We start from the raw sequence: 23,788 nt of genomic DNA on the forward strand, positions 1-23,788 counted from the left end.
TCGGACGGTGTGGTTAGATAAAGGAGAGTCTTGTCTTTAAAATGGTGTAAAATAGTCATATGTTTGAGAAATTGAAGTAATAGCATTTCTAAGGTATTTGAATAACGCGCCACAGGATTCCACTGGCTGTTGACTAGGGTTTCGTCCTGCCGACCCTAGAGAGGTTAAAGACAAGACTCTCCTTTATCTAACCACATTGTCCGATTTCAAAAAGGCTTTACAACGAAAGCAAAGCATTAGATTATGTCAAGCTAGCATATAATGTCACAAAAACCAAAACCACAGCTAAATGCAGCACTAACCTTTGATGATCTTCATCAGATGACACTCCTAGGACATTATGTTATACAATACATGCATGTTTTGTTCAATCAAGTTCATATTTATATAAAAAAACAGCTTTTCACATTAGCATGTGACGTTCAGAACTAGCATACCCACCGAAAACCTCCGGTGAATTTACTAAATTACTCACGATAAACGTTCACAAAAAACATAATTATTTTAAAAATTATAGATACAGAACTCCTTTATGCAATCGCGGTGTCCGATTTTAAAATAGCTTTTCGGTGAAAGCACATTTTGCAATATTCTGAGTACATAGCCCGGCCATCATGGCTAGCTATTTTGACACCCACCAAGTTTGGCACTCACCAAACTCAGATTTACTGTAAGAAAAATTGGATTACCTTTGCTGTTCTTCGTCAGAATGCACTCCCAGGACTTCTACTTCAACACCCAATGTTGTTTTGGTTCCAAATAATCCATAGTTATATCCAAATAGCTGCGTTCTGTTCTTGCCTTCAAGACACTATCCGAAGCATGTCAAACGCTGTTTCAAAATCAATTTTTATGCGATTTTTCTCGTGAAATAGCGATAATATTCCGACCGGGAGATGTTGTATCCGTTCAAAGACTGAAAGAAGTAAAATGGAGTTGTCAAATGCACGTGCGCACACGTTTCATTGTTCTCAGATTGACCACTTTCCAAATCCCCTACTGTTTTTCGCCCAAGGACTGCAGAGTCATCATTCAACGTTCTGGCGCCTTCTGAGAGCCTTAGAAAATGTCATGTTACAGCAGAGATCCTCTATTTTCCATAAAGAGGCTATAGAAGGCCAAGAAATGGTCAGAGAGGGCACTTCCTGTATGGAATCTTCTCAGGTTTTGGCCTGCCATATGAGTTCTGTTATACTCACAGACACCATTCAAACAGTTTTAGAAACTTTAGGGTGTTTTCTATCCAAATGAAATAATTATATGCATATTCTAGTTTCTGGGCAGGAGTAATAACAAGATTAAATCAGGTACATTTTTTATCCGGACGTGAAAATACTGCCCCCTATCCTAAACAGGTTAAACCCTTTACAATGAAGATCTGTGAAGTTATTTGGATTTTTACTAATTATCTTTTAAAGACAGGGTCCTGAAAAAAGGATGTTTCTTTTCTTGCTGAGTTTATGTATATACTGTATTCTCTACCATCTACTGCATCTTGCCTATGCCGCAAGCCATCACTCATCCATATATTTACAGTTGAAGTCAGAAGTTTACATAAACCTTAGCCAATTACATTTAAATCACAGTTTTTACAATTCCTGACTTTTAATGCTAGTAAAAATCCGCTGTCTTAGGTCAGTTAGGATCACCACGTTTCGGGTAACCTTCCACAAGCTTCCCACATTAAGTTGGGTGGATTTTGGCCCATTCCTCCTGACAGAGCTGGTGTAACTGAGTCAGGTTTGTAGGCCTCCTTGCTCACACATGCTTTTTCAGTTATGCCCACATATTTTCTATAGGATGGAGGTCAGGGCTTTCTGATGGCCACTCTAATACCTTGACTTTGTTGTCCTTAAGCCATTTTGCCACAACTTTGGACAACTTTTTATGCTTGGGGTCATTGTCCATTTGGAAGACCCATTTATGACCAAGCTTTAACTTCCTGACTGACGTCTTGAGATGTTGCTTCAATATATCCACATAGTTTTCCTCCCTCATGGAGCCATCTATTTTGTGAAGTGCACCAGTCCCTCCTGCAGCAAAGCACCCCCACAACATGCTGCTGCCACCCTGTGTTTCACATTTGGGATGGTGTTCTTTGGCTTGCAAGCCTCCCCCTTTTCCCACCAAACATAATGGTCATTATGGCCAAACAGTTCAATTTTTGTTTCATCAGACCAGAGGACATTTCTCCAAAAAGTAGGATCTTTGTCAACATGTGCAGTTGCAAACCGTAGTCTGGCTTATTTTATGGCGGTTTTGGAGCAGTGGCTTCTTCCTTGCTGAGCGTCCTTCCAGGTTATGTCGATATTAGACTCGTTTTACTGTGGATATTGATCATTTTGTACCCGTTTTGTCCGGCATCTTCACAAGGTCCTCTGCTGTTTTTCTAGGTTTGATTTGCACTTTTCTCACCAAAGTACGTTCATCTCTAGGAGACAGAAGGCATCTTCCTGAGCGGTATGATGGCTGCCTGGTCCCATGGTGTTTATACTTGCATACTATTGTTTGTACAGATGAACGTGGTACCTTCAGGCATTTGGAAATTTCTCCCAAGGATGAGCCAGACATGTGGACATGTACAATTTTGTTTCTGAGTTTTTGGCTGATTTCTTTAGATTTTCCCATGATGTCAAGAAAAGAGGCACTGAGTTTGAAGGTAGGCCTTGAAATACATCTACAGGTACACCTCCACTTGACTGAAATGATGTCAATTAGCCTATCAGAAGCTTCTAAAGCCATGAAATCATTTTTTGGAATTTTCCAAGCTGTTTAAAGGCACAGTCAACTCAGTGTATGTAAACTTCTGACCCACTGGAATTGTGATAAAGTGAATTATAAGTGAAATAATCTGTTCGTAAACAATTGTTGGAAAAATGATTTGTGTCATGCAAAAAGTAGATGTCCTAACTGACTTGCCGAAACTATAGTTTGTTAACAAGAAATTTGTGGTGGGTGAAAAACGAGTTAATGACTCCAACCTAAGTGTATGTAAACTTCCAACTGTATATGTACATATTCTATTCATCCTAAACCATTCTATTCATCCCTTTATATTTGTGAGTATTAGGTAGTTGTGAATTTGTTAGATTACTTTCTAGATATTACTGCATAGACGGAAGTAGAAGCACAAGCATTTCGCTACACTCTCATTAACATCTGCTAACCATGTGTATGTGACCAATAAAATTGGATTTGAGAATATAATGTCAGTGGAAGGTACTGTATGAGAAGCAGACACCTATCGGCGTGTACCTGAAACATTTAAATATAGAGGGCACTTGGTTATTACAAGGCTAACCCCCAGGGAAATCATGACTTGGCAGCAACATATAGTCCAGTGAAAATGGTTGTGTTCATGTGGTGTAAATCTGAAAATCAGCAGCTGACATCTTAAGGGTTTTTTAATTAATGCATGTGAGACAGGTTCCATGTACAATAAGACAGGCAGAGATGGAGAAAAAGAACACAGAACAGTTTAATTACCTCTGGTTATGGACACTTTTGCCAGCAATAAAGCTTCCACGGCCTTTTCCTCGGACAGTGAACATCTGGCAATATCTACATTTTTGACCCCTTGATCAGCTTGGCTCTGAATGTAAAGAAAATAGCTTCTTTTTTTGTAGAAATGAAAACAATAACTGAGATATGACCATTCAATCTAAAGCAGTAGATGCCATTTTCAGGATACGTCAATACAGCACAGAAAGCTTAACACCAGACTGGTATTGTAGTTGTTCATTAGGTGATGGGAAATATGCAATGATACCTGCAACATCTACACGCTGCAAAGACTCCCTAACTCTTCGTGACAGACATAGTGTTCTTTCATCCTTCTGTAAAGAAAAAAGCTTACCGTTACTGTCATGAAATATGATTATATATCGACTATGAAACAAATATGAAATGCGCTGCTTATGAGTTGCCATGAAAGAAAGTTAGATTAATTCTGCTGAAAATGACAAGAACAGGCGTTCATAGCTAAATGCTTTCGGTTAGCTTGAGAATAATAATTGCATGATTTATCATTCTACGGTATGTATGTATGTAATATAGTAGAATGTTATGAACTGACACTGAATCGGAGGAGCTAACTACTAGCAATGCAAAAGTTGGACGGAAGAACGCCCAGTGCTGCTTACCTGAGATGCCATCATCACAGTCCTTCTTCGGTGGTGTCCACTATGACTTCCTTTGTGTCGGAAAAAAGTTGCTTCAGAACAATTATTTTTGATTGAAAATAAAAAAAGTTTTGCTCTCGACAAAAAAAGAGACAAATGTACCTCCATAGCGTATAACAATTTGCCTGTGGATACTCACACATTCATACAAACGTGCTACTGTATGCAGAATTCTTGACGCACAAACAAAAATGCTGCCATATCCTGCCAGCACACCCACAAGCGAGCCCCTCAGGTGCAGAATGATGACGTGTGGAAGAAGGAAAGGAATGAGATGGGAGCAACAACAATTTGCTGCAAGTTAGGGAGGGGGGCTAATAGCTGAACAATAGACTATTTAACCTTTACTAAAGAATAGTCTAATAGCCGAGCTAGGTGTGAAACCCCCCCTCCTATCACAGACCAGATTTGCCCTAACGACCAAGGGGTAGCTTGCTACTCAATGTAATAAAGTTATAACTTTTCAAATATGTTACCTTACATGTTATGTTGGCTGACAATTTGTTAGCTACGCTGTCCTTATGAACCACATCGCATGTCATTACAGCAGTATGTACCGGTATGTTAGCTAGCTACCTAATGTTAGTAGTTAAACATCAAACTTGACAGTATATTAACTAACTACCCAATGTTTATTGACTTGATTATTCCCGTCATTCTTAGCCAGAGCGAGTTTAGCTAAGCTATCTACACCAATTTCAGAGCAGAGTGTACTAGAGCACAGAGATTTTCCCATCTCTCCAGAGCGCAGAATAATTAATTTACGAGTGCCCAACACCCGTTCTAAATGGCCGTGTCAGCAAACATTGCAAAGAAGCGTAATTAAATTGTTTCCAGCAGCACAGTTACCAACGCTCTGGTTAACACGAAAACAGCTTTACCAGCTCTGCTAGGGTGAGTAAAATGGTCAGTGGTCTCATTTGTGTCTGGGAGTAGCTAGCAAACTAGCCAATGTTAGCTTGGGTGCTTGACTGCCGTTGTAAGGCCAGAATGCTCAAATCAATCCTACTCCTCGGCCCGAACGTCCAGTGTGCGTTCTGAGAGCGAAACGGTCTGAATATACGAACTGACAATGCTCTGAATTTATGAGCATAACGTTGTACAGCGCCATATTTTCTGTTCTATCCTAATGGAAACCCAGAGGGTTTTTCATTTTTCATGGAATAGAAACACCATAATATTAAATCAAATTAATTAAGCAAGTACCAGTCAAAAGTTGACACACCTACTCATTCAAGGATATTTCTATAGTTTTAATTTTTTCTACATTGTAGAATAATCGTGAAGACATCACAACTGTGAAATAACACCGGTCTCCCGCGTGCCCCGCATTCTGTAGTACAGACATGGCCTGCTCTCCCTTATGTGAGGAATTAGGCACTTTCCCATGTTTACTACAGTATGTATTGTAGACTGCACAGTAGCCTAATAAACACATTTCGTTGATAAAATAATGATTAAAAAAAACACTTTCAAATTGCAGATGTTGATTTAGTTATGGATTTATAACGAATTACTATGTGAATAAATACTGATTTACAGAAATATTGGAACAAAGTTGTCTAATGAAGGCAAACAATTTAGAATCCTCCAAACCTGTAGCCTACTCCTGACGGTCACGTTGTACAGCGCCATATTTTCCAGTCCATCTTGACAGAAACCCTGAGGGTTTTGTTTTTCTCTGAATAAAAACACCATAATATTAATCAAATTAATTTAGCCAAATTTCTTAAAATCAATCCCGTATACTATGCTATTACAAAAAAGCTTTTAAATTCTCTGGTAATGCCAATACGGAATACTAGTAAAATACTTCTCAAAGATGCCCTCTGGTGGTCAAACTAGCAATAACTTGCAGTAACAAAAAATGGCTGGCAATTTAATGATGTGCCACAGAATTCTGCGGCAGCACGCAAGGTGTTCCATAGTATGACTTTTAAAGGAGGAACCACTGTAGGAGCAGCGGCTTCTATAGAGGAACTTTGAATGTCCTTTGAGTTAGCTAGCTAACAAGCTTGTGTGTGCAGAGCCAGAGCGGAACCAGAATTAATAACACGTCTTACCGTTTTAGTAGTTAATAAATCCAACATGAAACATGATAACTAGGCCTATAGTTTCCTTAACTAGCATTTCAAAATTAATCTATTCCTCTAAAAACTCTTGCCCCATCTTTCTGAATCACACTTGTACAGTAGCCGATGATTTGGAGGGGGGAGGGGCAGTTAGTCTAAACAAGAAAATACAAAGATTTTCAGCTTGCAAGCAGACACTTTAATACGTTTGAGTAACAGAACGATGGATTTGCATAGACACTATGTTGCGTTTTGTTGTGGGACTAGAAAAAAATGCCTGGAACGTCAAATAACATTGTTAACCGGTTCCCAAGCTTTTAAAATAAGGACTAAAATAATAGTCAAGATTCAGCATGTAAATTAGCTAGAAAGATGTGTCGGCATTGAGTAATTCGTCTCTGGTCCCGTCCCAGTTAGGGGGAGTGAGGGGCTCTACAGCAGAGTCACAACTCAATTGCTGATTGAAAACGGTTTTCTGCCTCTCCGAAAAGAAAGAATTTGTAGACAATTGGCCCTTTTTCTGGGACTTACCCACAAACAGGACCAAGCCTGGCCTGTGATTGACTCTATCCTAGTTGAGGGGGTACTCTCATATCTCTCAACATAGACAGGGCTCTAATTCCTCTAGCGCCACAATGAGATAGGGTGCAGCCTAGGCAGCAGGCTGTTAGCCACCTTGCCAGCTTAGTGGAGTCTGCCAGTGTAGTCAGCTCAGCTATCCCCATTGAGACCGTGTCTGTGCCTTGATCTAGGTTGGGCAAACCTAAACATGGTGGTGTTCACTGGAATAAAGACCTCCATTCCTTCATTATTGAAAGAGACTGTGATAATATCTCACATCTCAAAATAGTGCTTCTTAATGTTAGATCCCTCACAGTCAATGAACTACACTACTGGTCAAACATTTTAGAACACGTAAGTGTTTTTCATTATTTTCTACATTGTAGAATAACAGTGAAGACATCAAAACTATGAAATAATATTCGGATTCATGTATTAACCAAAAAAAGTGTCAAACAAATCAAAATATATTTTATATTTGAGATTCTTCAAATAGCCACCCTTTGCCTTGATGACAACTTTGAACACTCTTGGCATTCTCTCAACCAGCTTTACCTGGAATGCTTCTCCAACAATCTTGAAGGAGTTCCCACATATGCTGAGCACTTGTTGGCTGCTTTCCTGGACTCTGCGGTCCGACTCATCCCAAACTCTCTCAATTTGGTTGAGGTCAGGTGATTGTGGAGACCAGGTCATCTGATGCAGCACTGCATCACTCTCCTTCTTGGTCAAATAGCCATTACACAACCTGGAAGTGTGTTGGGTCATTGTCCTGTTAAAAAACAAATGATAGTCCCACTAAGCCCAAACCAGATGGAATGGCCTATTGCTGCAGAATGCTGTGGTAGCCATGCTGGTTAAGTGTACCTTGAATTCTAAATAAGTCAGACATTTTCACCAGCAAAGCACCCCCACACCATAATACCTCCTCCTCCATGCTTTATGGTGGGAAATACACATGCGGAGATCATCCGTTCACCCACACCGCTCGGGACCAAACATCTTCAATTTGGACTCCAGACCAAAGGACAGATTTCCACCGGTCTAATGTCCATTGCTCATGTTTCTTGGCCCAAGCAAGTCTCTTCTTCTTATTGGTGTCCTTTAGTAATGGTTTCTTTGCAGCAATTCAATCATGAAGGCCTGATTCACACAGTCTCCTCTGAGCAGTTGACGTTGAGATGTGTCTGTTACTTGAGCTCTGTGAAGCATTTATTTGGGCTCGTAACTCTAATGAATGTATCCTCTGCAGCAGAGGTAACTCTGGGTCTTCCTTTTCTGTGGCGGTCCTCATGAGACCCAGTTTCATCATAGTGCTTGATGGTTTTTGCGACTGCACTTGAATAAACTTAAGTTCTTGAAATCTTCCGTAATGACTGACCTTCATGTCTTAAAGTAATGATGGATTGTCGTTTCTCTTTGCTTATTTGAGCCGTTCTTGCCATAATATGGACTTGGTCTTTAAACAAATAGGGCTATCTTCTGTATACCCCCCCCACCCCACCTTGTCACAACAACTGATTGGCTCAAATGCATTAAGGAAAGCAATTCCACAAATTAACTTTTAAGAAGGCACAGCTGTTAATTTAAATGCATTCCAGGTGACTACCTCATGAAGCTGGTTGAGAGAATGCCAAGAGTGTGCAAAGCTGTCATCAAGGCAAAGGATGGCTATTTGAAGAATATCAAATATTAAACATAATTGTTTTGTTTAACACCTTTGTTTACTACATTATTCCATGTGTTATTTCATAGTGTTGATGTCTTCACTGTTATTCTACAATGTAGAAAATAGTACAAATAAAGAAAAACCCTTGAATGAGTAGGTGTTCTAAAACTTTTCATTGGTAGTGAACTTCAGATTCAGAACAACTTTATTATCCCACCAGGGGGAAATTAATTTGGGTTAGGGTTAACAGAGTTGATCATGGACTGTTGGATGTCAGACAAACAGCAGCAATACACAATTGCATTTCTATTGTTTTGTAACTAATTACAGAATACAGTTCACTGATACACTTTTTCACAATAATGAGTAAAGCCTGAGTCACCTTAGAAGCTGAGACATAAGGGATGTACATGAAAACAGCATAAAATAAGTGTACTGGACAATTTATTAGTGCCTCTGCATTCGCAATATAAATGACAATATGTTCATAATGGTATGTATTGATCAGACACTTGTTTAATCATTTAGAATATGCCAGCATAGCAAAAATATTGATCAACATGAACGCTCATGAGAAATAAAAGGTGAGACATAATTTGACATAAAAAACTATAATTAGAGCCATAAGCCTAATGTAGGCACCTGGCAGGAGTGCACAGGACCCATTGATTCATACATTTTGTAACACTCATCTCCCGTCCGAATGCTTGAAAAAACAATACAAAGTAACAAAATATATCATGTAAAAGTGAAATACTTAGGCTTTAAGAAATGCAAACAACGACAGAGATTGATGGGGAGGGGAGCAGGAAAGGAGGGAGAAACATGTACCCCGCTTCAATCAAGCAGGCCTCAGTCACCCAGTTGGCTTCAGTCACCCCCAAGACTGAAGCGGGAGACAAATCCAGCTATGGCCTCCTTGTGAGGCTCTCACACTGGGCAGACAGGAGTCCTGGGATGGAGAGCAAGACCATCTTTCCCTCATACGGTGCTGGATAAAGGGTGACCTCATTGAAGAGGAGATCCAGGATCCTGTCTAAGTAGCCTGTAATGTTATTGAAAAGGGAAATGTTTTACCCCCGGGTGGCACAGTGGTCTAAGGCACTGCATCGCAGTGCTAGCTGTGCCACCAGACATTCTTGGTTCGAGCCCAGGCTCTGTCGCAGCCGGCCACGACCTGGAGGCCGATGGGGCAGCGCACAAGTGACCCAGCGTCATCCGGGTTAGGGAGGGTTTGGCCGGCAGGGATATCCTTCTCTCATCGCGCACTAGCGACGCCTGTGGCGGACCGGGTGCACATGGTGCGGCTGGCTTCCGGGTTGGATGTGCATTGTGTCAAGAAGCAGTGCAGCTTGGTTGGGTTTTGTTTCGGAGGACGCATGGCTCTTGACCTTCGCCTCTCCCGAGTCTGTACGGGAGTTGCAGCGATGAGACAAGACTAACTACTACCAATTGGGGAGAAAAATGGGGTAAAAAAAGAAAAAGAAAAGGAAAATGTTTGTTAAATGGGTAGTGAATTTAATTAACTTTACACTGAACAAAAATATAGAAACTCAACATATAAAAAGCTGGTCCCATGTTTCATAACCTGAAATAAAAGATCCCAGAAATGTTGCATACACACAAAAAGCTTATTTCTCCAAAATGTTGTGCACAAACTTGTTTACATCCCTGTTAGTAAGCATTTCTCCTTTGCCAAGATAATCCATCCACCTGACAGGCATAGCATATCAACAAGCTGATTGTACTGGGGACAATAAAAGGCCACTCTAAAATGTGTTTTTTCACACAACACAATGTCTCAAGTTGAGGGAGTGTGCAATTGGCATGCTGACCGCTGGAATGTCCTCCAGAGTGGTTGCCAGAGAATTGAATGTTAATTTCTCTACCATAAGCCGCCTCCCGTTGTTTTAGAGAATTTGGGAGTACGTCCAACCGTCCTCACAACCGCAGACCACATGTAACCACGCCAGCCCAGAAACTCCACATCCGGCTTCTTCACCTGAGGGATCATCTGAGACCAGCCACCCGATGAAATGTGGGTTTGCACGACCGAATAATTTCTGCACAAACTGTCAAACTGTCTCAGGGAAGCTCATTTGATTGCTTGTTGCCCTCACCATGGTCTTGACTTGTTCGGTGTCGTAACCGACATCAGTGGGCAAATGCTCACCTTTGATAACCTGTTTGGGGTAGGGGGCAGTATTGAGAATTTTGGAAAAAATATGTTCCCATTTTTAACTGCCTCCTACACCAACTCAGAAGCTAGAATATGCATATTATTGTTCAGGTTTGGATAGAAAACACTCTGAATTTTCTAAAACTGTTTGAATGGTGTCTGTGAGTATAACAGAACTCCTATGGCAGGCAAAAACCTGACAAGGTTTCAAGCAGGAAGTACCCTGTCTGACAAGGAGTCGTGCGTCTTGCATCTTTTTATTGAAAAGTAAGGATCTTAGCTGTAACGTGACAATTCCCAGGGCTCCAATAGGCTCTCAGAGCCCGCGAAATAACTGAAGGTTTACGAGGGAGCCTCAGGCTGAAACACATTATCACCTTTTGTAAGTGGCTGCTCCGAGGACCTTTGAATGATGCGCGTGCATGAGTCGCTTCTGAGGAGAAATTTTATTCGGCTGTTTAGGCTCAATGCATACTCCCGGTCGGAATATTATCACTAATCTACGAGTTGAATGGCATAAAAATTGGTTTTAAACAGCGGTTGACATGCTTCGAAGTACGGTAATGGAATATTTAGACATTTTTGACACGCCAATGCGCCATGCGCGAGACCGTGAAGAAGCATTCTAGAACTCACGAACAAAACGTCGCTGTTTGGATATAACGATGGATTATTTGGGACCAAACCAACATTTGTTATTGAAGTAGAAGTCCTGGCAGTGTATTCTGATGAAGAACAAGCAAGGTAAGAACATTTTTCTTATAGGAAATGTGATTTTGGTGGATGCTGACCTGGGTGGGTATCTAAATAGCTAGCCCTGTAATGCCGGGCTATGTACTTAGATTATTGCAAAATGTGCTTCATCCGAAAAGCTATTTTAAAATCGGACATATCGAGTGCATAGAGGAGTAATGTATCTATAATTCTTAAAATAATTGTTATGCTTTTTGTGAACGTTTATCGTGAGTAATTTAGCAAACTGTTAGTAAATTCAACGGAAGTTTGCCGGGGGTTATGCGTTTTCTGAACGTCACATGCTAATGCAAAAAGCTGTTTTTTGATATAAATATGAACTTGATTGAACAGACATGCATGTATTGTATAACACAATGTCCTAGGTGTGTCATCTGATGAAGATCATCAAAGGTTAGTGCTGCATTTAGCTGTGGTTTGGGTTTTTGTGACATTATATGCTAGCTTGAAAAATGGCTGTCTGATTTTTTCTGGCTGGGCACTCTGCTGACATAATCTAATGTTTTGCTTTCGTTGTAAAGCCTTTTTGAAATCGGACAGTGGGGTTAGATTAACGAGATTCTTGTCTTTAAATAGCTGTAAAATAGTCATATGTTTGAGAAATTGAAGTAATAGTATTTCTAACGATTCAAAAATCGCGCCACTGGAATTTCAGTAGCTGTTACGTAGGTGGGACGAAATCGTCCCACATACCCGAGAGAGGATAACCACCGGCACGCAGGAGAAGTGAAACCGTCTAAATCCTGGTTTCATCTGTGCAGGGAGGATGGTAGATAGCGTGTATGGCGTCATGTGGGCGAGCGGTTGGCTGATGTCAAAGTTGTGAACAGACTGCCCCATGGTGGCGGTGGGGTTATGGTATGGGCAGGCATAAGCTACAGACAACGAACACAATTGCATTTTATCGATGCCAATTTGAATCCACAGAGATACCTTGACGAGATCCTGAGGTCTATTGTCATGCCATTTATCCACTGCCATCGCCTCATGTTTCACTATGATAATGCACGGCCCCATATCGCAACGATCTGTACACAATTCCTTGAAATTGAAAATGTCCTAGTTCTTCCATGGCCTGCATACTCCCCAGACATGTCACTCTTTGACCGTGTTTGGGATGCTCTGGATCAACGTGTACGACAGCGTGTTCCAGTTTCCTCCAATATCCAGCAACTTCGCATAGCCATTGAAGAGGAGTGGGACAATATTCCACAGGCAACAGCCTGATCAACTCTATGCAAAGGAAATGTGTCACGCTGCTTGAGTGAATTGGTGATTTACATTTACATTTTAGTCATTTAGCAGATGCTCTTATCCAGAGCGACTTACAGTAGTGAATGCATACATTTCATAACTTTTTTTTCTGTGGTGATCACACCAGATACTGAATGGTTTTCTGATCCATACCCCTACTTTTTTTTAAAGGTATCTCTGACAACAGATGGATATCTGTTTTTCCAGTCATGTGAAATCCATAGAATGGGGCCAATTTATTTATTTCAATGGACTGATTTGAACTTATATGAACTGTAACTCAGTAAAATCTTTGAAATTGTTGCATGTTGCATTTATATTTTTGTTCAGTGTATTTATTGTTCTGAGTTATGATGCTATCAATTCGTTGATTTAGTGATCTACTCATTCTACAATGTGTTTTCTTGTGTTTTTGAAATATGCAATATTTGGTCATGCACTTTTTTGTGAAACTTTTCAATGCTCGTATTTGGAAATGTTTGTGTGCCTGAAATGCTCAATTGATGCAGATTTTAAATTAATAACTAACTATGATTTACAGCATCTTGGGTCTGTCTTCACAGCATATTCCCCCTTCTTTGCCTTTGGGAGAGCTGATTTTGTCTCACAGCATTCCTGCTGCGGTGGTAGCCTGGGAAGCTGTGCAGACAGAGTAGATGTTGAATTTCCAAAAATGTCTATCATTACTGCTGGAAAATGAACTAATAATAACCCCCATCCTAATCATCATGATTAGGCCCAATGACAAGCTACATCAACTGTAAAACAGCAACCTACACAATGGAATGGCAACATATGATTTTCAGGGGTAAATTACAAAAAACAAATCCTTTTGTGGACAACATTCCTTCATGCCAGCTGTGTGTTGCCAGTTCTCCGACTCAATGCAAGGGGTTTAGGGATGGAACAAAAAAAGTGGCTATCAGGTGTGTCACAGAAAATATATCGTCCAAGCAGCAACATCTAACCTTAGCCCCCCTGATCCCCCCCAAAATGCGGTGTCAGACTCATCCAACTCTGTAAGTATCAGTTATGGTCAGCGCTTGCAAGATCCACTGTCAACGATGGTACAGCATTCGGCTTCAGGATTAGCTTTCTGGCAAGACCCCTCGAATGTTCTCCCCAACTGATCAAGCAACTACGCTAAAAATGTGCATTGCACATGTGACATGATCGTAATTTTTGGTGCATCCTGTCCACCCAAAATGAAAAGCAGCCACTGCTGTCGGATATCTTCATTCTACAGAAAATAGTGTAGCGTTCAATTTACACTATGGCATCCTGTCACACAACAGATGAAAGTCTACCACTATCTTCGGTTGTACGTTCTCCTTGAGCTAGCTACACTAATAATAAATAAATAAATAAATAAACACATATACACACACATCCCATTAGTGTATTTTACCATCTCAGCCACACCTGTTGCTGACAGGTGTATAAAATCAAGCACACAGCCATGCAATCTCCATAGACAAACATTGGCAGTAGAATGACCTTACTGAAGAGCTCAGTGACTTTCAAAGTGGCACCATCATAGGAAGCCACCTTTCCAACAAGTCAGTAAGTCAAATTTCTGCCCTGCTAGAGCTTCCCTGGTCAAATGTAAGTGCTGTTATTGTGAAGTGGAAATATTTAGGAGCAACAGCGGCTCAGCCGCAAAGTGGAAGGCCACACAAGCTCACAGAATGGGACTGCCGAGTGCCTAAGCGCATAAAAGTAGTCTGTCCTCGGTTGCAACACTCACTACTGAGTTCCAAACTGCCTCTGGAAGCAAAGTCAGCACAAGAACTGTTTGTTCGGGAGCTTCATGAAATGGGTTTCCATGGCTGAGCAGCCACACACAAGCCTAAGATCACCATGCGCAATGCCAAGCGTCGGCTGGAGTGGTGTAAAGCTTGCCGCCATTGGACTCTGGAGCAGTGGAAACTCGTTCTCTGGAGTGATGAATCATGCTTCACATTCTGGCAGTCGAAAGGACGAATCTGGGCGGATGCCAGGAGAATGCTACCTGCCCGAATGCATAGTGCCAACTGTAAATTTTGGTGGAGGTGGAATAATGGTATGGGGCTGTTTTTCATGGTTCGGTCTAGGTCCCTTAGTTCCAGTGAAGGGAAATCTTAACGCTACAGCATACAATGACATTCTAGATGATTCTGTGCTTCCAACTTTGTGGCAAGGCCTTTCCTGTTAGAGCATGACAGTGCCCCGATGCACAAACAAGGTCCATACAGAAATGGTTTGTCGAGATCTGTGTGGAAAATTTTTACTGGCCTGCACAGAGCCCTGACCTCAACCCCATTGAACACCTTTGGGATGAATTGGAACGCCGACCGCGAGCCATGCCTAATCGCCCAACCTCACTAATGCTCTTTTGGCTGAATGGAAGCGAGTCCCCGCAGCAATGTTTCAACATCTAGTGGAAAGCCTTGCCAGAAGATTGGCGGCTGTTATAGCAGCAAAGGGGGGACCAACTCCATATTAATGCCTATGATTTCCGAATGTAATGGTCGACAAGCAAGTGTCCACATGCTTTGGCTTTGTTTACAAAAAGTAAGGTGTAAGCGCACATGATGATGATTTTAAGGTGGTGCATATTTAAATTAGTAAAGATGATAAGACACTATAATTACTTTTCCAGCTTTATGTGACGTTGCATAAAGCCAGAAGTAAATCTTGGGTAATGCCTGCCTCCTGAATCCAAGTGTTTGACACGGGGGGGAGGGGACCAGTAACTTTATGATAAAACTTTATCAATGTACCAGCTACAGTCAATTTTCATACTTGGGTCACCCTACTTTGAAATGCTTTCATCAAAATATCATCCAATTTGATGAAAAACATGATTTTCACTATTCGGGACCTTTAACAAATGCTTCATGAATAATTGTTACTTTTACAGCAATGTGTGTCAGTTTGAATGAGCTGTCATGTTGCATGAGTAATACATCAACTGATGCAATTAAGAGATCTCCATTCTATCCACACTACTTTTTATGAATTAAATCATGGTAGAATGTCCCTCTAGTCAATGCTTGCACAATGTCAATGATTGGTTCACCGTGATGGAGAACGAGCTAGTGCACACCTTTACTGTATATTTGGGAGATCAATTATACTGACCTTTGACCTATGCACCTCTCCATCGTCGTCCTCTCCTCCAACCCCAAGTATCTTCCTGGTCTTCAGCCGGCTCACCAGGTCTGACTGACTGTGTTTCTTCATCAAAGGAGGATGGGGCTTAGAAGCCATGCTACACTAACCTGGATAGAGTGGGAGAGAGTTTTAACACACATTTTAGCACTTAAAGGGATAATACGGAGCTTGCATGGTCCTTCGATTCAGAACAATCATGTAAAAAGATCAACAAGAAAAAGGGGCAAGAGTGAGAAATTTAGGGGAGAGAGAGTGAAGGGGGAGCACAGATGAAGCAGAGAGAGAAGCGGAAGAGAAAGAGGAGAGGGCAGAGAGAAGAAAGAGGGATAGAGAGAGACAAAGAGAGAGTAAGATAGTGTTCAGAAAACATTGTAATGTCATTCTCCTGCCTTTAGATATCACAGACAAAAATACAACCATACTGTACTAATAACACTAGGGGGAAAGTACAGTATCTTATCCTCTCTAGGGTAGGGGGCAGTATTTTCACATCCGGATAAAAAACGTACCCGAATTAATCTGGTTATTACTACTGCCCAGAAACTAGAATATGCATATAATTGTTTGATTTGGATAGAAAACACCCTAAAGTTTCTAAAACTGTTTGGATGGTGTCTGTGAGTACAACAGAACTCATATGGCAGGCCAAAACCTGAGAAGATTCCAAATAGGAAGTGCCCTCTCTGACCATTTCTTGGCCTTCTATACTCTCTTTATCGAAAACAGAGGATCTCTGCTGTAACGTGACACTTTAAGGCTCCCATAGGCTCTCAGAAGGCGCCAGAACGTTGAATGATGACTTTGCAGCCCCTGCCTGAAAAACAGTAGCGCATTTGGATAGTGGTCGATCTGAGAACAATGAGACGGGCGCGCGCATGCATGTGAAGAGGCCATTTTACATTTTCAGTCTTTGAACGATAAAGACGTCTCCCGGTCGGAATATTATCGCTATTTTACTAGAAAAATCGCATAAAAATTGATTTTAAACAGCGTTTGACATGCTTCGAAGTACGGTAATGGAATATTTTACATTTTTTTGTCACGATACACGTCCGCGCATCACCGTTCGGATAGTGTCTTGAACGCAAGAACAAAACAGAGGATATTTGAACATAACTATGGATTATTTTGAACCAAAACAACATTTGTGGATGAAGTAGAAGTCCTGGGAGTGCATTCTGACGAAGAACAGGAAAGGTAATCCAATTTTTCTTATAGTAATTCTGAGTTTAGTGAATGCCAAACTTGGTGGGTGTCAAATTAGCTAGCCCGTGATGGAGAGCTATCTACTCAGAATATTGCAAAATGTGCTTTCACCGAAAAGCTATTTTAGAATCGGACACCGCGATTGCATAAAGGAGTTCTGTATCTATAATTCTTAAAATAATTATGTTTTTTGTGAACGTTTATCGTGAGTAATTTAGTAAATTCACCGGAAGTTTTCGGTATGTTTGCTAGTTCAGAACGTCACATGCTAATGTAAAAAGCTGTTTTTTGATATAAATATGAACTTGATTGAACAAAACATCCATGTATTGTATAACATAATGTCCTAGGAGTGTCATCTGATGAAGATCATCAAAGGTTAGTGCTGCATTTAGCTGTGGTTTTGGTTTGTGTCATTATATGCTAGCTTGAAAAATGTGTGTGTGATTATTTCTGGCTGGGTACTCTCCTGACATAATCTAATGTTTTGCTTTCGTTGTAAAGCCTTTTTGAAATTGGACAATGTGGTTAGATTAACGAGAGTCTTGTCTTTAAAATGGTGTAAAATAGTTATATGTTTGAGAAATTGAAGTAATAGCATTTCTAAGGTATTTGAATATCGCGCCACTCGATTCCACTGGCTGTTGACTAGGTGCACATACCCTAGAGAGGTTAAGCAACACCAGCATTATGTAAGATAGGCCAGATGAGGACAAGCAACCATAGGGTAACCTACAGTAGAGCCCATATAATACAGTCAGTACCTGTACAGTATCTCTATACTGCAGATACAGGTAGTACTCAACACTGTATCGATGACAAATAGACTTTGAAATCTTTCATATAGGTTGAGCATTTGCTTTACCCTGCCGGAAAATACACGGGACGCATTTATTCCAAAACTGCAGCTCATTGTTGGAACACATTTCCCTACTTCAGTCAACCATTCCATTTTAAATTTGTGATAAAACTGTGTAGCTTGTGTATCCCATCAGTTAGAGAGCGGTCGGGATGCAGAGGGAGCGGTCGGAACGCAATTGAGTGAGAGACATGGATGGGAAAGGGAATTTAGGGAGAACTGTGATGTTGGCTTGGTTTATTTTTTTGTGCCCTACAAATGCACATGTACAAATGGAACATGAGAGTCCAAGCAAATGATTATCTCTGGTTAAAGATAGAGTTTTGACGTCCGTTCGATTACTCATGCCCATCCCTAGTTCAGATAGAGTCCTAATGTGGATTGGTGTGAAATATAGGTAAAAGGTGAGATTCACACCATTCTTACATGAAGTCCCGTGTGGCTCAGTTGGTAGAGCATGGTGTTTGCAACACCAGGGTTGTGGGTTCGATTCCCACGGGGGACCAGTACGGGGAAAAAAATGTATGAAATGTATGTATTCACTACTGTAAGTTGCTCTGGATAAGAGCGTCTGCTAAAATGTAAAATGAACATGACTCTTGTCCAACATGTTGGCGAATAGCTCCTCTGGTCAAACTAAATAAATCAATTTATCATCCATAAATGGCCTTTTATAATCTGTATCATATCACACCTCACTCACTCATCCACATTGTGCCGGCAGCAACAAAGGCTCGCCACTTCTGCCTTCCGGTCTGGATATCTGTCCATTATGAGGACCCCTCGATGCAGAGAATAAGGACAATGTCTGTCTATCTGTCTGTGTCTGTCTGTCTGTCTGTACCATTGATGAGAGGAACAGGACACGCTGTAGGGATCCTATTGATCAGGGCTAATGAATAGAGCTAGAGGCCCAACTGAGTCCTGAGAGGAACCAGGCTATTATCAGAACAGAGTAATGAAGAGGGATCAGACTCAGTGTCACCCTCCAGACCAACGCTCTGGGATGACAGAGACAAGTGTGACCCTCCAAACCAACGTTGTGACAGAGACAACATTGTCACCCTCCAGACAAGCAATCTGGGACAGGTAGTGTGTGGATTATCTTTAGGGACAGATACAATGCGGCCCTCCAGACAATGGAACTGAAGTCTTATATTCTCTGTAACTCCCTGCTGCCATTTGTCTATAAGAACAAATCGTTTCAGACAGACAAAGAAAATGAACAACAAGAGAGGGAAATGAATGTTCTCTTCCTCTTAAAGTAATGATTTCCCTACAGGAAATTGTGAAAAAAAAACTAACTCTTGGCTAGGCACATTAAGAGGATCCATTTGCTATTGAAGAACGTAAAAAGCAAAGCATTGTGAGTGATAGAGGGGCTTCATTTGTCCAATTGAACGTGTATCAACTCAGTTAGAGACACACAAATATCCGTGTGTGAAAGCAAAGAAACATTTGATTCATTCATAAGCCAAATTGCCCAGCTGGGTTTTATTACAGGGAGAGAAACGAAAGAGTGTGAGAGGGACAGCAGCCTCTGGTAAGACATGGGGCGGTGGCCTGTGCATTTATGTAAACAACAGCTGATGGATGATATCTAAGGAAGTCTCAAGGTTTTGCTCGCCTAAGGTAGAGTATCTCATGATAAGCTGTAGACCACACTATCTAACTAGAGAGTTTTGATCTGCATTTTTCGTAGCTGTCTATATTCCACCACAGAGCGAGGTTGGCACTAAAACCACACTAAATGAGCTGTATTCCGCCATAAGCGCAAAACAGCTCAACCAGAGGCGGCGCTCATAGTGTCCGGTGACTTTAATACAGGGAAACTTAAATCAGTTTTACCTAATTTCTATCAGCATGTTAAATGTGCAACCAGAGGGAACAAAATTCTAGACCACCTTTACTCCACACACAGAGACGTGTACAAAGCTCTCCCTTGCCATCAATTTGGAAAATCTGACCATAATTCTGATTCCTGCTCAGATCATCAAGCCACTGCCTGTTCACCCCGCTATCATCCAGAAGGCGAGGTCAGTACAGGTGCATCAAAGCTGGGACCGAGAGACTGAAAAACAGCTTCTCTGTCAAGGCCATCAGACTGTTAAACAGCCATCACTAACATTGAGTGTGCTGCTGCCAACATACTGACTCAATCTCTAGCCACTTTAGTAATAAAAAATTGGATGTAATAAATGTATCACTAGTCACTTTAAACTATGCAACTTTATATAATGTTTACAAACCCTACACTACTCATCTCATATGTATATACTGTACTCTACCATCTACTGCGTCTTGCTTATGCCGTTCGGCCATCGCTCATCCATATATATTTTTATGTACATATTCGTATTCATTCCTTTACACTTTTGTGTATAAGGTAGTTGTTGTGAAATTGTTCGATTACTTGTTAGATATTACTGCATGGTCGGAACCAGAAGCACAAGCATTTCGCTACACTCACATTAACATCTGCTAACCATATGTATGTGACAAATACAATTTGATTGGATTTGATTTGATTTACAAGAAAAAATAAAAGCAGGAAGCACCAGTGACTCGGTCAATAAAAAAAGTGGTCAGATGAAGCAGATGCTAAACTACAGGACTGTTTTGCTAGCACAGACTGGAATATGTTCTGGGATTCTTCCAATGGCATTGAGGAGTACCCCACATCAGTCACCGGCTTTATCAAAAAGTGCATTGAGGACGTCGTCCCCACAGTGACTGTACGTACATACCCCAACCAGAAGCCATGGATTACAGGCAACATTCACACTGAGCTAAAGGTTAGAGCTGCCGCTTTCAAGGAGAGGGACTCTAACCCGGAAGCTTATAAGAAATCCCGCTATGCCCTCTGACAAACCATCAAACAGGCAAAGCGTCAATACAGGACCAAGATCGAATCATACTACACCGGCTCTGATGCTCGTCGGATGTGGCAGGGCTTGCAAACTATTACAGACTACAAAGGGAAGCACAGCTTAGAGCTGCCCAGTGACACGAACCTACCAGATGAGCTAAATAACATATGCTCGCTTTGAGGCAAGTAACATTTAAACATGCATGAGAGCATCAGCTGTTCCGGATGACTGTGTGATCACGCTCTCCGCAGCCGATGTAAGTAAGACCTTTAAAACAGGTCAACATTCACAAGGCCGCTGGACCAGACGGATTACCAAGACGTGTACTCCGAGCATGTGCCGACCAACTGGCAAGTGTCTTCTCTGACATTTTCAACCTCTCCCTGTCTGAGTGTGTAATACCAACAGGTTTAAAGCATACCAACACAGAACACTAAGGTAACCTGCCTAAATGACTACCGACCCATAGCACTCACGTCTGTAGCCATGAAATGCTTTGCAAGGCTGGTCATGGCTTACAACACCATTTTCCCAGAAACCCTAGACCCACTCCAATTTGCATACCGCACCAACAGTCTCTATTGCACTCCACACTGCCCTTTCTCACCTGGACAAAAGAAACACCAATGTGAGAATGCTATTCATTGACTACAGCTCAGAATTCAACACCATAGTGCCCTCAAAGCACATCACTAAGCTAAGGACCTTGGCACTAAACACCTCCCTCTGCAAATGGATCCTAGACTTCCTGATTGGTCACCCCCAGCCACGCTGATCCTCAACACGGGTGCCCCTCAGGGGTGTGTGCTCGTACCCTCCTGTACTCTTTGTTCACTCATGACTGCATGGCCAGGCACAACTCCAAAACCATCATTAAGTTTGCTGATGACACAACTGTGGTAGGCCTGATCACCGACAACGATGAGACAGCCTATAGGGGGAGGTCAGAGACCTGACTGTGTGGTGCAAGGACAACAACCTCTCCCTCAACGTGATCAAGACAAAGGAGATGATTGTGGACAACAGGAAAAGGGGGACTGAGCACACCCCCATTCTCATTGACGGGGCTGTAGTGGAGCAGGTTGAGAGCTTCAAGTTCCTTTGCGTCCACATCAACAAACTAACATGGTCCAAGCACACTAAGACAGTCGTGAAGAGGGCACAACAAAACCTATTCCCCCTCAGGTGACTGAAAATATTTGTCATGGGTCCTCAGATCCTCAAAAGGTTTTACAGCCCAGTACATCACCAGGATCAAGCTTCCTGGCATCCAGAACCTCTATACCAGGTGGTGTCAGAGGATGGCCCTAAAAATTGTCATAGACTCCAGCCACCCTAGTCATAGACTGTTCTCTCTGCTACCGCACAGCAAGCAGTACCGGAGCACCAAGTCTATGTCCAAGAGGCTTCTAGACAGCTTCTAACCCCAAGCCATAAGACTCCTGAACAGCTAATCAAATGGCTACCCAGACTATTTGCAACCCCACCCCCCCACCACCACACTGCTGCTACTCTGTTATTATCTATGCATAGCCACTTTAATAACCCTACCTGCATGTACCCAATTGCCTCGACACCAGTGCCCCCGCACATAGACTCTGAACCGGTACCCCCCGTATATAGCCCCGCTATTGCTATTTACTGCTGCTCTTTAATTATTATTATTTTCTTTTTAAAATGGCATTGTTGGTTAAGGGCTTGCAAGTAACCATTTCACTGTAAGGTTGTATTCGGCACATGTGACAAGTACAATTTGATTTGATGAAGAGGGATGAATAAAGGAGGAGTGTTATCTATCTACCTGCACACAGATTATTATGTATATACACAGATTTACTGAGCCTCAAGCTAGTAATTTGGCTGCCTGCCGGAGTCCTTGTCCCATCGCTCACTAGTTACTCCTGTGGCGGGCCGGGCGCAGTGCACACTGACACGGTCGCCAGGTGTACGGTGTTTCCTCCGACACATTGGTGCGGCTGGTTTCTGGGTTAAGTGGGCATTGTGTCAAGAAGCAGTGCGGCTTGGTTGGGTTGTGTTTCGGAGGACGAACGGCTCTCGACCTTCGCCTCTCCCGAGTCCGTACGGGAGTTGCAGACAAGACTGTAACTACCAATTGTATACCATGAAATTGGGGAGAAAAATATAAATATATAATAACTTGAGACATCTGTGTCATTATGTTGTGACAAAACTGCATATTTTGAAGTGGACTTTTATTGTCCCCACTTTACGTGTTGCATTTATATATTTTTTCAGTATATAGTTTGTCAGACTGTATAAAATGTTCACAAAGAGCTCATTAGCATGTAGCTAGCATTCACTATAGGATTTTACATTTACTTGTTAGCATTGCTAACCTTTGGATTACAGAGGCTCAGTGGGATTTGAAAATAGCACCCCTTGTGTTCAGTGCCAGTATTACCGAATATCCCAGGATGACACAAGGTCGCTATGACAATTTGGATAATGCCCAAGTCTACTCATCCGTAGGTGTCGAAAGAGCCAGGAGAGGTAATATTAACTGGAGAGAGGGAGAAGAGCAAGGCAGAGAGAGAGGATGGGTTGTCCAGACTGTTTTCACAGTCGCGCTTTGACCACCAGACAACAGAAAGAAAACAGTTATGAGCTGAACATAATAGTAAGCCAGTGGCAGGGAGGGCAGTAGCAGGTGACCCAACTTTGGTTTGTGACTACTATGATTAACCATTGTTGCCAATTCAAGTGCATTAATTCCGTTACGGATTTGGTGAACTTTCATTATCGTCCCTCACGAGGGAGAGAAATTAGAAAATATCTTAAAGATGTGAGATTTTGGTAATGGTATTACTTGGCACAAGGCAATGTTTCCCCAAAACTAAATATAAGTGTTGATATTAGTTGGCAGGGGTCTTCAACATTGTGTTTTGATGCATTTATAATACCTTAAGACTTTATGGTAGATGTTTTCTAAGACCCCATTTCTATCTGTTTGACTAGAAATCAAAGCCATTACTTATGCCCAATAATTTTGCTTAGCTTTCATTTGACA

General features: G+C 41.6%; 1 protein-coding gene across 1 annotated transcript in view; it reads right to left on the reverse strand.

Annotated features, from left to right (window-relative positions):
* LOC115152434 (tumor protein p53-inducible protein 11-like) overlaps nt 1–23,788 on the reverse strand; it is a 145,470-nt gene that overhangs the window by 70,868 nt on the left and 50,814 nt on the right. Inside the window, exon 2 of the mRNA XM_029697311.1 lies at nt 15,793–15,932. Within this exon, the coding sequence (XP_029553171.1) occupies nt 15,793–15,921 (129 nt within the window). The 5' untranslated portion in view covers nt 15,922–15,932. The remainder of the gene's footprint in view (nt 1–15,792; nt 15,933–23,788) is intronic.

This window comes from Salmo trutta, chromosome 17, assembly GCF_901001165.1.
Source record: "Salmo trutta chromosome 17, fSalTru1.1, whole genome shotgun sequence".
NCBI classification, from domain to species: domain Eukaryota; kingdom Metazoa; phylum Chordata; class Actinopteri; order Salmoniformes; family Salmonidae; genus Salmo; species Salmo trutta.